This window comes from Stegostoma tigrinum, chromosome 26 (assembly GCF_030684315.1).
Source record: "Stegostoma tigrinum isolate sSteTig4 chromosome 26, sSteTig4.hap1, whole genome shotgun sequence".
Lineage (NCBI taxonomy): Eukaryota > Metazoa > Chordata > Chondrichthyes > Orectolobiformes > Stegostomatidae > Stegostoma > Stegostoma tigrinum.
The window spans coordinates 46,943,836-46,957,495 of record NC_081379.1 but is presented as its reverse complement, the minus strand read 5'-3'; the positions used below and the strand labels follow the sequence as shown (position 1 = coordinate 46,957,495).

Genomic DNA, 13,660 nt, shown 5'->3' with positions numbered 1-13,660 from the left:
AGAGGAAGAAACCTTGGAGAATGCTCGTTCTTCGATGTAAGTAAATGGAATAGGACTCGTGATAACAAAGGTTACACTCTGTGGAAGGTACACCTTTAACAGACCACAAGGCCTTCTGTTTGTGCTATAATCAAGCTGAAGGAATAAAGTGACAACTTACAAAGACACTTCATTCCATTCAAGTATTTCCAAAAACTACATTCTCAGAACAAAAGTAGTTTGTTCCCATCAAACACTGAGCCAGCTAGGCAGCCCAAAACCACACACAGGAACAAGGAGGCTGTATGACAGAGATATCTGAACTCCAAATGTAAACTCACCAAGATTATATATAATTGCAGCATAAAAACATCTTTACTCCTCTACTCAAATCCTCTTTTAATCAAGGCCAATATGCTAGTTTACCTTTTAACTGCTTGCTTTATATGCATGTTAACTTTCAATGACTCCTGGACAAGGACTCTTATGCAAATAAAGTAGGGCCTCAGGCAGGGTTGCAGAACAGAGACCTAGGGGTTCAGGTACATAATTCTTTGAAGTTTGCATCACAAACAGATAGGGTGGTTAAAAAGGTATTTAGCATGCATGCCTTCATTGCACAGACCTTCTGAGTTTGGTATTTGGGACATTATGTTGAGTCTGTACAGGATGTTGGTGAGGGGGCCTCTTCTGGACTACTGTGTCCATGTTATACTAAGGACACTATTAAGCTGGGACGGTTCACAAGAGATTTACCAGGAGGTTGCTGGGAATGGAGGGTTTGAGTTACAAGGAGAGGCTGGATGGGCTGGGACTTTTATCATTAGGGCATATGAGGTTGAGAGGTGACCGTATACAGGTTTATAAAATAATGAGGAGTATATGGTATCCCTGGAAGGAGAGAGATTCCCTGAGGTTGGTCCGGAGGGAGGAGGGTAACTTCTTCAGGTTAGGCATCCCTTGCTACACTTGCCCCAACACCTCCTCCCTCACCCCTATCCCAGGCCCCAAGATGACATTCCACATTAAGCAGAGGTTCACCTGCACATCTGCCAATGTGGAGTACTGCATCCATTGTACCCGGTGTGGCTTCCTCTACATTGGGGAAACCAAGCGGAGGCTTGGAGACCGCTTTGCAGAACACCTCCGCTCAGTTCGCAACAAACAACTGCACCTCCCAGTCGCAAACCATTTCCACTCCCCCTCCCATTCTCTAGATGACATGTCCATCATGGGCCTCCTGCACTGCCACAATGATGCCATCCGAAGGTTGCAGGAACAGCAACTCATATTCCGCCTGGGAACCCTGCAGCCTAATGGTATCAATGTGGACTTCACCAGTTTCAAAATCTCCCCTTCCCCTACTGCATCCCTAAACCAGCACAGTTCGTCCCCTCCCCCCACCGCACCACACAACCAGCCCAGCTCTTCCCCCCCACCCACTGCATCCCAAAACCAGTCCAACCTGTCTCTGCCTCCCTAACCGGTTCTTCCTCTCACCCATCCCTTCCTCCCACCCCAAGCCGCACCCCCATCTACCTACTCACCTCATCCCACCTCCTTGACCTGTCCGTCTTCCCTGGACTGACCTATCCCCTCCCTACTTCCCCACCTATCTTCTTTTCTCTCCATCTTCGGTCCGCCTCCCCCTCTCTCCCTATTTATTCCAGTTCCCTCTCCCCATCCCCCTCTCTGATGAAGGGTCTAGGCCTGAAACGTCAGCTTTTGTGCTCCTGAGATGCTGCTTGGCCTGCTGTATTCATCCAGCCTCACATTTTATTATCTAGGAGTATATGGTAGGTGTCTTGTCTCTAGGGTGGGAAATTTCAAGACTAGGGGACACATTTTTAAGGTGAAAGGAGAAAGATTTAAAAAGAAGACATGAAGGGCAATTTTGTTTTTCACAGAGAATGGTTCGTGTGTGGAACGAACTTCCAGAGGAAGTGGTGGATGCGGGTACAATGTTTGAAGGGATATGGGCCAAGCGCAGGCAGGTAGGACTAGTTTCGTTTGGGATTATGGTCAGCATGGACTGGTTGGACCAAAGGATCTGTTTCTGTGCTGTATGATTCTATGACTCCCAAGTCCTTTTGTAGTTCTACATATCCCGGCCTCTCACTATTCTTAAAAAAACTTCTGTTTTTCCAGCTCAAATGGACAGATTCATACTTCTCCACATTGTATTCCATCTACCCAATTATTGCCTACTTGTTAGCTTCTCGAAATCCCTCAAAGCATCTTCATCTCAACTCACACTCCATCTAGTCTGAAGTAGGATCACTGGACCTAAAACATTAACTCTGGTCTCCCTCCACAGATGCTGCCAGGCCTGCTGAATTTCTCTAGCAATTTCTGTTTTTAATTCACACTCCGCCTAGTTTTGTCTGGAGACTTGTAAATATTACGTGGAATCCTCATATCCAAATCATCGATATAGATTGTGAAGGGCAGGGAACAAGCACTGATCCTTGTGGTACTGCACTACTAACAGCCTGCCAACCTGGAAATAGCCCCTTTATACTTCCCCTAAGAGAACTGATGTTTGACAAATCAGAGTTTTTGAGGAATAATTAATAAGATGAATGAGGGGGTAAACAGCAAATGTAGCATATTTGGATTTTCAAAAAGCATTCAATTAGGTGCCAATCAAATGATTATAACACAAAATTAGGAGTCACGGGATTCCAAACAGCCTGTGGATTGAGGATTGGTTAATGGGTAGAAAACTGAGTAGTAATAAATGGGGCATGTTCAGGTTCGTAGATTGTAACCATCGGGGTTTTACAATCTGACTTATGTCCAGGTTTAATATAGCCAGGTTTACTAGCAATAGGAAATTAGGAGGGAAAGTAAATGCTGAGAATGATACAAAGAAGCTGCAAAGGGATATGGACAGCTTACCATATTCATCTTCTATGTTTCTGCCTGCTGAGAAATGTGAAGTTACCCAGCTTGCAGGAAAAAATAAGTGGAAACATTTTTGAATGGTGAAAGACTGGGAAAAGATTGCCAGAGATACTTGAATCTTCTTGTAAGTGAATTATAGAAAGGTAGAATGTAGGCATAGAAAGCAACTAGGATGGCCTTTGTTACAAAGAGCAATTAAAGAGTATTAGAGAAAGAAAATCTCACAACAAATACGCAGGAAATTGTGTGGCCACATCTGGAGTACTGTTTGCAGTTTTGGTCTGCTTAAGGACAAACTTATTCCATGGACGTGTCCCTGGAATGAGGAGTTTGTCCTGTGTACAGAGATTGAATAAACCAGGTAGGAGATCTTACTGAAACTTAGAAAATGCTTAATGGACTTGACAGGGTTGATGCTAAGAAAATGTTTCCCCTCGCTGCAGAATTTAGAACTGATGTTCTTCATCTCAGAATAGAGATCAGGCAACCAGGACTGAGATGAGGAGTGTTGCAAATTTTTAGCATTCTCTATCCCATGGACAATCAGCCACTGAGTATTTTTAAACAGATGTCAATAGATTTTGAGTATATAGAAAATTAAGGGATATGGGAGTGGTGTAGGAAGATACAGTGAATGTAGATTGTCCATGATATTGTTGAATGTTGGAGGAAATCTGAAGGGCTAAATAGAGTCATAGACTCTACAGCATGGAAACAGATCCTTCAGCCCAACTCATACACGCCAACCAAATATCCTAAATTAATCTAGTCCCATTTGCTCCATATCCTTTTAAACCATTCCTATTCATGTACCCATTCAGATGCCTTTTAAATGTTGTAATTGCACCAGCCCCCATCACTTCCTCTGGCAGCTCATTCCATACACGCCACACCCTCTGTATGAGAAAGTTGCCCCTTAGGTTCCTTTTAAATCTTAGCCCTCTCACATTAAATCTATGCCCTCTAGTTCTGGACTTCCATACCCTGGGGAAAAGACCTTGACTATTCACCCTAATCAAGCCCCTTATGATTTTATAAACCCCTACACGTTTACCCTTCAGCCTCCAACACTCCAAGGGAAATAGCCGCAGCCTATTCAGCCTCTCCCTGTAGCTCCAACGCTCCAACCCTGGAAGCATCCTTGGTAAATCTTTTCTGAACCCTTCCAAGTTTCACAACATATTTCTTACAGCAGGGAGACCAGACCTGAACAGAGAATTCCAAAAGTGGCCTCACCAGTATCCTATACAACTGCAACATGACTCCCATCTCCCTTACTTAATGCACTCACCAATAAAGGCAAGCATACCAAACTCCTTAAAACATACTACTCCAGTGCCTATTTTTTAACAAAAATCTGCAATCTCATTTTTATAAGCTTCAATTATTCCATCATCCACAATCTTTTGGAGGAGTGTTCCAGATTTCTAATTTCATTTATGAAACAATGTTCCTTGATTTCTTCCTCTTCCACCAACCCCAAACACAGATCAATCAGAACGACAGTACTCCCTGCCGCTAAAAATGACCATGCCTGAAGGTAAAGTGGCGTTCTGATGCAGCCGGCCTAACCTTGGCTCCATCCCACGCCCTAGGGACACACAGTCCCTTACCTTGCAGCTGTGCAAATCCCTGGCTTTATCCTCTGGAACAAACTGTCTGGAGCTGAACATTCAATCACTTGGTATACTGCCCTCTCTACTTTGTTCAGCCAATCCTGGTGCGTGTTGTCAATCATTCGATCTGCCTCATCAATTATCTGCAACACAACCACAAAATAAGTTATTAGCATTTAGGCTCGTGACTGTGGCACATCTGTCTTCTTTAACAAAGGGGAGGGAGACATTTAGCATCATTCCTCAGAACAGGAAAACACATTGTTTCTATCTAGCGACAAGTACCCAATCGAGGCTATAGTCAAGGACTTCAGCTGAGATGCTTACTGCAGTTCAATATCCAGACAATATGTACTTCTTTGGCTCACACACTGTAGCTGTTTGGGGCAACTTATTGGGATGTGGCAGGGCCATGTGAATCAATTGACATTGTTAGTTGTAAAAACCTGGAGGAAAGCTGAATTGCCAAGAGAAAGATAGTTACACGTTATTTTTAGATTGAGGCGGCTCAAATCTTACCAAGAATCGGAGATGTTGCAGATCAAATCCATCTGTTTTGGCAATGTGGTCAACCAAACGTCCTGGAGTTGCAACAATGATATCTGCCAAGCTACGGTAGCCAGTGATCCTGGGGCAACAAAAGCAGGAAAACTGGTTAATGATCATAGGCAATGAGGAACCTTGACTCATCAATTACAAAACTTTATCGACAGTCAGGGCCATTAATTAATGCACTTACTTCAAAATAAACAGAAGTCACACTTCATCTGACAAAGGAGCAGTGTTCCAGAAATTTGTGATTTCAAATAAGCCTGTTTGACTGTAACCTGGTGTTGAGTGACTTCTGATTTTGTCCACCCAGTCCAACATTGGCACCTCCACTCAAGAAACAGGGCTTCATACAGGTAATTAAAAGCACACACTGTTCAAGCAACAGGGTACTATAAGGATCTAATTTACACCACTATCAGGTAACATTACCAGCCTGGCTGCTCTAGCTCTTCAGTGGAGTGATAATTTCTCACAAATCGCTTATCTTCCCGCACTGTACCGTTACTTCGCGAGTCCCACAAGAACTTCTCCTTAGTAGCCTTTCCTTTACCATTTGGAATAGGCAATAAATGTTGACCCAGCCAGCAATGCCCATATCTTCTGAACAAATTTTTCAGAAGTGACCAAGGTGGACAAAACAGAGAATCTAAGCATACAGAGGATCAAAGAACAAAAGTCCCATGCTCCACCTAAATTTCTCTATGCTGTTTGAAAACAGCCTCACTTGCATTAGCCCCTCACAGAGAGGATTTTGCAGCTGTTCTAACTTGAATCCAGAACCCATGGGAGGCACATACTGAGCTCGATTAATGAAGTGGGAATGGCCTCAATTTAACTACTTCACAGATAATCATTCTGCTGGGGGAAGACATTGGAGCCAAACAATTTTAGAAAATTAAGAGCTAGTTTCACCTTTAGATCAATGCTTCCCAAACTTTTACCCAACATGGTTCCATTTTACCAGAGTTGAGTGAAGTGAAAGTGGTTAGTGGGTGTCAAATTGCTGGTAAAACACATCTGTGGTTGTGGCAGCAAAGAGGCCTGACAGCACCAACAACTAAGCCAAGCCCACCAAAAGAACAAAAACAAACATTAGAAGATTTTCCAGTTTTAAAACTCATTCCAAGTTCTATGGCCACTTTGCTGCCTCAGAGTCCACAATCTCACTGGGGTTGATGGCCCTCGGTTAGATAGCCTGAGTTGTTAGAGATAAAGCATGAGTGCAAGGAGACAATAGAACTTCTAACTTTATAACTGAGCAAATGTAGCAAGATGGTAGTTTCTAATCCCACACATTCCAAAGACATGGATTAGTTGTTCTGCTGCAGTTGGACCACAATCTCAAAGTTCACTCAAGTGTGTTAATTAGGAACAAGCAAAATTAGAATTACTTACGTATGCTCTACAAGAGAGGCCTGCTCCATAGCAAATTGTTTCTGTCCAGCAATAATCACTACTTTCAGACCCAGGCCTTCAGTATAACTACTGAAGATCTTACATACCTGAGAAAAATAATAATCCTTTAGGTGAGGTGTCATGGGTTTTCTGTACTATTCAAATCTTTTGGTCAACGGACCGCAAAGGTTCATTGGCCATTGATCTGTTTAATAATTAGACATTGGTCTGTCTCTTGAAGATGTTTCCATTGCATAAGGAGTATGAACAGCAAGTGAGGATGGGAAGAGATAGAGAACAGTCATCCAGTAGAGCCACCCACAATGTCTGCACAGCCACACTTTCACTTTCCAATAGCAACAAACAGTTCCCTAATATGGAAAAGCCATAATTCCCTAAAAAAGTGCACATTTGTGACAGTGTCTCTTAATATAGTCTCCTGATGTTTGGGTTCACAGAGTAGATCAACATAGGCTGCTCAAGCATGCCTTCTAGAGGTTTGTTCGTAGACTAGGCCTGACAGAAGGTTGGCTATCAGTACTGAATGGAGACAGTACCAAAACAGAAATTGCTGGAAAAGCTGAGCAGGCCCGGCAGCATCTGTGGAGAGAAATCAGAGTTAGCACGTCAAGTTAAGTGACCCTTCCTTCGAACACTCAGCCTGAAATGTTAACTCTGGTGTCTCTCCACAGATGCTGCCAGACCTGCTCTGCTTTTCCAGCAACTTCTGTTTTTGTTTCTGATTTACAGCGTCTGCATTTCTTTTGGTTTGTACGTAGACAGTACTTGGGTTTCTTAACACTCCCTTATCAATGACTGAGGCAAAGTTTATTCAGAATAAAAAATATTCATATTTAAATTCTAAAGGAAGGCATTTTTAAATTTAAAATTGAAGGCAAAGTCCTGCATGCATCCAAAAACCTTTTTTTTAAACAGAAAAGTATCTTGTTCTGTGAATTCAGGTTTCTGAATCACCGATGACTCTGAGGTGTCCAAGCTCCTGCGCCATTCAAAAGTGAACAGTTACATCTCCTTCACAGCTGATCTCTGCTCAGCTCTTTCCAGTGATGGGATTGAGCTGGAAGATTCAAACTAAAAGCCCAAGCATTCAGTTCCATGGATTATCGGGTTATCACTCCATCACACACCTCACCATCCCCAACAAATCAAGAGTCAAAAACCATCCAGAACCAAACGGAGGCAACTCCTTCCCTTTACCTGCTGAGCCAGTTCCTTGGTTGGGAGTACAGCCAGGGCTCGAACTCTGCATACTACACGGTCCATCAGTGCCTGTAAGTGAAGTCTGGATTTACTCAGGAGGCACAGGAAAAACAAGCAACAAAATGAAAGCCTACGTTTATATAGTAGTCATAGTAAATAGATAATTCTGAAACATAGTCACTGTTGGAATACAAAAATATGGCACTTCTGGTCCTTTCTGGTAATGTGACGGAAGCCTGCTTTCCATTTTTAATAATGTTTAAATATTAGCCGAGACATTTAGGAAAACTCTTTTGCTCTTCTTTGAATTAGTGCTACAGGATCTGATCTATCCATCAAAGCTGATAAATAAAACTTTTAATTAATTCCCTCAGCACTGCAACCTACATTATGAGCTCAGCTCTCTGCAGTGGGACTTGATCGCACAACCATTTGGCTCAAAGGTGTCACTAACTGAACCACATTTAATGTCTTTTCTATTCATTCTTGCCTTCAAGTGAACAGCACACAACCTTTCAGTTAGCAAGACACACTCATGTGGTGATATCAAGATACTGTACCCTATAACTTGGCAATCAGATGTACTCTTTACTACAAAATCTACCACAGTCAGCTAAACTCCAGAAAAATATACATCATTGTGTAGATTTGAAGCAATCCCCTTCATAGGCCATGCATACGTGTGATGCACAACATCAGAATTCACACGACACCAGATTATACTCCAACAGGTTTATTTGAAATCACAGGCTTTTGGAGTGCTGCTCCTTTGTCACCTGATGAAGGAATAGTTCTCTGAAAGCTTGTGATTTCAAATAAAGCTGTGGGACTATAACCTGGTGTCATGAGACTTCTGACTTTGTCCACCCCAGTCCAACACCGGCACCTTCACATCTTAACTCAGTGTGATTACAGTTACACAGCTCTCAAGGTTTTTCACAGCTTGGTTGGACAGATGTCACCACAAAGCTGAAAAAAACAGCTTCCTACTTATTGAGGAAGCACCTGATCAACCACATGTAAATAACTTTTAAAATGCTGCTTCACTCAACCTCCCAATGTGAACAGATCCTTTAAAAATTCCAGGGTGTGGATCTGCAGTTTTGGCAAAAACTAATCAATTCTTCCTTGAGCTATACCCTTTCAAATATACCAATTACACAGAAATCCATCAATTAGCTTTTGAGACCTACTGTTGACAAATTCACTTATAAACAGGCAAAAACATTACTACTATCCATCCTCGGTGGCAGAAGTAAACGAAAATTTAGAAAATGCTGAAAGGCTCAGTTACATTCGGCAGCACTTTTGTAGAGACAGGAAGAGAGCTTGAAGACCTTTCATTCAAACTAGGAAAAGTTACAAATGCTGCAGCTTTAAACAAGTTGAAATGGTTGTGGTAAAAGAACCAAGGGGGAGGTCTCCTACAGGGGCACAGCACAGGAGACATTGAATGACAGAAAGGTCAGGTGCACAGAGTCATGGGTGGTGATAGTAGCACAAGTGAAGAAATAGGAGATATTTCTGGAGGAGGCTGTACTGCTGTATAGCAAACAACTAACTGTCATCCCAAGTTTAAAATTGAAGATAAATGAAAAGACTAAAACATGCAGAGAAGCTGAAACAAAATGGGGGCAAGGATTACATCTAAAATTGTTGAACTCAATGTTGAAACTGAAAGAGTGTAAACATGCAGGGGAGGACATTAGTTGGGAATTTAGTGTGGTACAGAATTGTCATGTTTCAGTCTTACATTTATTTACTAAGTAAGTCAAGGTTGTCTCAAGTATCTTCCCTGGCCAACTGGCTTTATGGATGAGGATAGTTTTATTAAATCATCGATGCAGCCACTTCGTCTACAACAAATTACCGCGAAGCATCATTTTAGAGGAAATCTAGAGTAATGGAGGTTCAGAGGAATCACAGGTTAAAGGAATCACGTTAAGCCACTTTGATAATGGCCGCTTAAACTATTGCAAATGCATCCTTCAAGCAACCAAACTCAAAGAGAGGAAAAATAACCATGTGCTTTTAAAAATACGTAATTAATATATATTTCCCAACTTCGAAAGCATGAAATACAAGTCAGTTTTAAGATTCACCTGAACAATGGGGATAACAAATGCCAGGGTCTTGCCACTGCCAGTGGGTGCTGAAACACAAATGTCTCTCGGCCTATAGCCCCCTCGGCCCAGCAACAATCCATGCTTTGTGCTCTCCAGGAGGGTGGGGATTACCTCAGTTTGAACTGTGGGAGAAACAGAACAAAACAAAGGTTAAGACAGGACACTCTGGGAGATGTGCTGGAACAGGCAGTACGTATAGTTAGTGTGAAGTAGTGAAGCTGATCCTCCACAACATCAGTCAGTAAGCTCCACGCATTCATAGTCACACTCATTATGTCTGGTCACACACCTGGCATGATCAAAGTCACTGGTTAAACTGCATGTACCAGCCAACAACTGTAGAAATCAGTAGACTGTTGAAAAATCTCTAAACAGATCTCATTTAACCCAATGACGTTTGAATACCAACTACATTCATACAACACTTTAACATAATAAAGCATTCCAGGGACTTCACCAAAAACAAAATTAGACACAAAGACAAAGAACAACAGTATATTTGATCATCAGTCCATGAAGTAAGCTCTAAGGACAGCAAGAAATAAGGAAAAGTATTATGAGGGAAAGTTTCATTCAGGAGAGGGATTCTCGCAGAGGGGCAGGAGTCCCAGAGCTCAAAGGCTTTCAACACCTGACAGCACGGTTACCTATTGCGGAACACCGAAATCAGGGATGCACAAGGGATTACAACTGGAAGAATGCAGAAATCTCGGAGGATTATAAGAATACCTGAAACAGTGGTAATCTGGACAATTAGGAACTACACAGACTCAAAGGAAGACCAAATAATTCACATGGAAATGGAAAAGAAAATCTGAATGCAAGTTACTGAGGCACAACAAAAAGAAACAAATGTTTTTATTGATACGTGATCAGGAAAAATTAGCATATATCAGCCTACTAGAATTAGGGACAGGAGGATTTTAGTGGAGTAAAGGGATACTAAACTTGGAAGAATTGTAAACTGTGACCTGGCCAGTGTAGAACTTCAAAAGCACATTGACGCATTGGTGCAGTGGCAGATGGGTGGTATTTGAAGTTCACTGCAAAGAAGTGTGAGGTGACACACTTTGGTACAAATAACATGAAGAAGTAACATTAAATACACTGTGGTATTCTAAAGGGTGTGCAGGAGCAGAGAGACCTGTGCATAAGCAATTGAAGGTGACAAGACAGGTAATAAAGCATACAGTACTCTGGTTTCATAAGTAAGGGCATAAAGAACAAGAACTGGAAGGTTGTGTTGAATTTAAACAGGACATTGGTTAGATCTCAGTTGGAGTATTGTATGACACACTTTAGGAAGGATGCGAATATGTTGGGGAAAGTGCTAAACAGGTTTAACAAAATCGTTCCAGGAAATGAGAAACTTCAGAAATGTGGAAAGATTGGAGAACATAGAACATAGAACATAGAACAGTACAGCACAGAACAGGCCCTTCAGCCCACAATGTTGTGCCGACCATTGATCCTCATGTATGCACCCTCAAATTTCTGTGACCATATACATGTCCAGCAGTCTCTTAAATGACCCCAATGACCTTGCTTCCACAACTGCTGCTGGCAACGCATTCCATGCTCTCACAACTCTCTGCGTAAAGAACCTGCCTCTGACATCCCCTCTATACTTTCCACCAACCAGCTTAAAACTATGACTCCTCGTGCTAGCCACTAGGGACTATTTTCCTTGGACAGGGAAAAACTAAAAGGAGATTTAATAGAAGTTTACAGGGGTCTGGCCAGGGTGGGATAGGGAGAAATGGTTCCTGCTCATAAGTGCATCGAGAACCAGAGCGCACAGTTTTAAAGTGTTTTGCAAAAGAAGCAAATATATTGTCAGAAAAACATTTTCAGACAGGGAGTAATCTGGTTTAGGATGCATTTCCCATCAGTGCGGTGAAGGCATTTTAAACTGAGACATTCAGATTATGATTATTTGACGCATATTTAAAGAGAAGCAATGTACAAGCTTACAGGATAAAGGAGGGAGATTGCCAATATGAGAGCTGGTACATAAACAATGGGCTGATTGGCCTCCTGCACCAAAAATAATCCTGTGGGATTCTGTGAAAAAATACTGACACTATAAATGATGATGTATCACCAAACAACGGCTTGTTAATATAATATGAGACAGACTTGATTATGGAGTGCATCATGACCAGATCTGATTGCTTCAATTCCTCCCCTCACCGTTCCTTAGTCTAAGGGCACCAAAACCAACTGTATTGGTTCAAATGAAATTAACTTAGTATAAGCTAAGAATCACAGCTGGAGAAGTGAGAAGACAGTGGTGTAGTGGTTTTGTCACTACACCAGTAATTCAGAAGCACAAACTAAAGTCCTGATGTCATGGCAGCTAATGGAATTTTTGATTCATTGAGTTTATCAATCCCAAACCTGGAGTGAAAACTAATCTCAGCAATAGTAAAAACCCAAGCTGTCTACGAATATCCTTCAGGGAGAGTGATCTGCAATCCTTTCCCAACACTGCCTATGTGCAACTCTAGAATGAGAGGTCAAAGGATGACTTGGGATGGGCAACAAACACCGCCATTGTCAGCAGGAGGTGGTGATATCATAGCAATACCACTGGGCTAATAATCCAGAGCCGCAGACTAATGATGCAATTGAGGTATCTGTTCATCACTAATTCCACATTGATACAATGTCGGTGGTGTAACCAAGGTACCAAGGGAACAGATTTCCATTTTTGCCATTATTCTTTATGTGACTTACTAACCTTTCCTGCCTGATTTCCCTTCCAGTACCATTTCTTCGTGATACTCAACACCCAGGCAGTAAAAATGAGAATCAACAGTTAGGTACCAGCCACATTCCAGTTCCCCACTTGCAAATTCATACTGCCATAGGTCCTCCATCTCTACTTTTTCAAGTAGTGCATTCTAATTCATAATCAAATCACTGTATAAAACCCACACTGGCTCGTTTGCAAGTTATCTTAAATCCAGGTTCTCCTATGAGTGGAAATAGTTTCTCCTTAAGTACACCTCATTATTGTAAATACCATATGTCCCCTTCACCTTCTCAAATCCAGACAGGATAATCTCAGTTTCCCTATTCACCCACATAATAGAAATTCTCCAATCCTGTAATCTTCTCTCCATCCTCAGTAAATCCTTGACAGCTTTTACAGAGTGTGGTGAGCACATACCTGGGAAGAAGGAATGGATACCATTGGCTCGAAGTTTCTGAAGCAGTTTCTCATGAATTCCTGGAACATTTTCGATTGCTTTTAGATTCTGTTTAATGTCCTTGTTGACCAGCAGGGGCTTAGCAAGCCATTGAGGCAAGACTCGATGCACCTGAAAAAAGAGAAAAAAAAACTCCCCGCGTCATTATTTATCATATCCCAGTCTTAGCCATTTGTCTCAAATTCAAGAAGGTTCAATCTCTAGTATTATCAATAAACAATAAGCATCTGATGGGTCAATATAGAAGGACTGTCCTATTGTTAATGATGCCAGGTTTGAACCATGGTATTCCCTTTACACTATCCAGTCAAATGGTTCAAGACAGGTGATGACAAGTAGTATACTGGCTTCCATCAGTAAACCAGAAACAAGCTAGCAGACAACAGGGTGAACCTTTCTGGATGGGGATGAAGGGGGAGGGAATTGGTTGAACTCTGATGAATACTGTCTTCTCTTATCCCACCATGTGGAGACATCAGAATATTCTGAATATCAAATAGCTTGAGCTGAATGAGTAATCCAGAGGGCTAGGCTAATGATCAGGGACCACGGATTTGAAATTCCACCACAGCAAACGGTGAAATTTGAATTCAATAAAATCTGGAATTAAAAGCTATTCTAAAGGCAAACGTGTAACCATTGTCAATTG

The 13,660-nt window shown here is 41.9% G+C and overlaps 1 protein-coding gene across 1 annotated transcript in view; it reads right to left on the bottom strand.

The window, feature by feature from the left end:
• The window catches only part of ddx51 (DEAD (Asp-Glu-Ala-Asp) box polypeptide 51), a 45,280-nt gene that overhangs the window by 25,469 nt on the left and 6,151 nt on the right, over positions 1–13,660 (bottom strand). Inside the window, exons 4-9 of the mRNA XM_048555769.2 lie at positions 12,972–13,122; positions 9,773–9,918; positions 7,668–7,739; positions 6,450–6,556; positions 5,022–5,130; positions 4,500–4,645 (exon numbers count right to left, since the gene is read on the bottom strand). Of these exons, the coding sequence (XP_048411726.1) occupies positions 4,500–4,645; positions 5,022–5,130; positions 6,450–6,556; positions 7,668–7,739; positions 9,773–9,918; positions 12,972–13,122 (731 nt within the window). The remainder of the gene's footprint in view (positions 1–4,499; positions 4,646–5,021; positions 5,131–6,449; positions 6,557–7,667; positions 7,740–9,772; positions 9,919–12,971; positions 13,123–13,660) is intronic.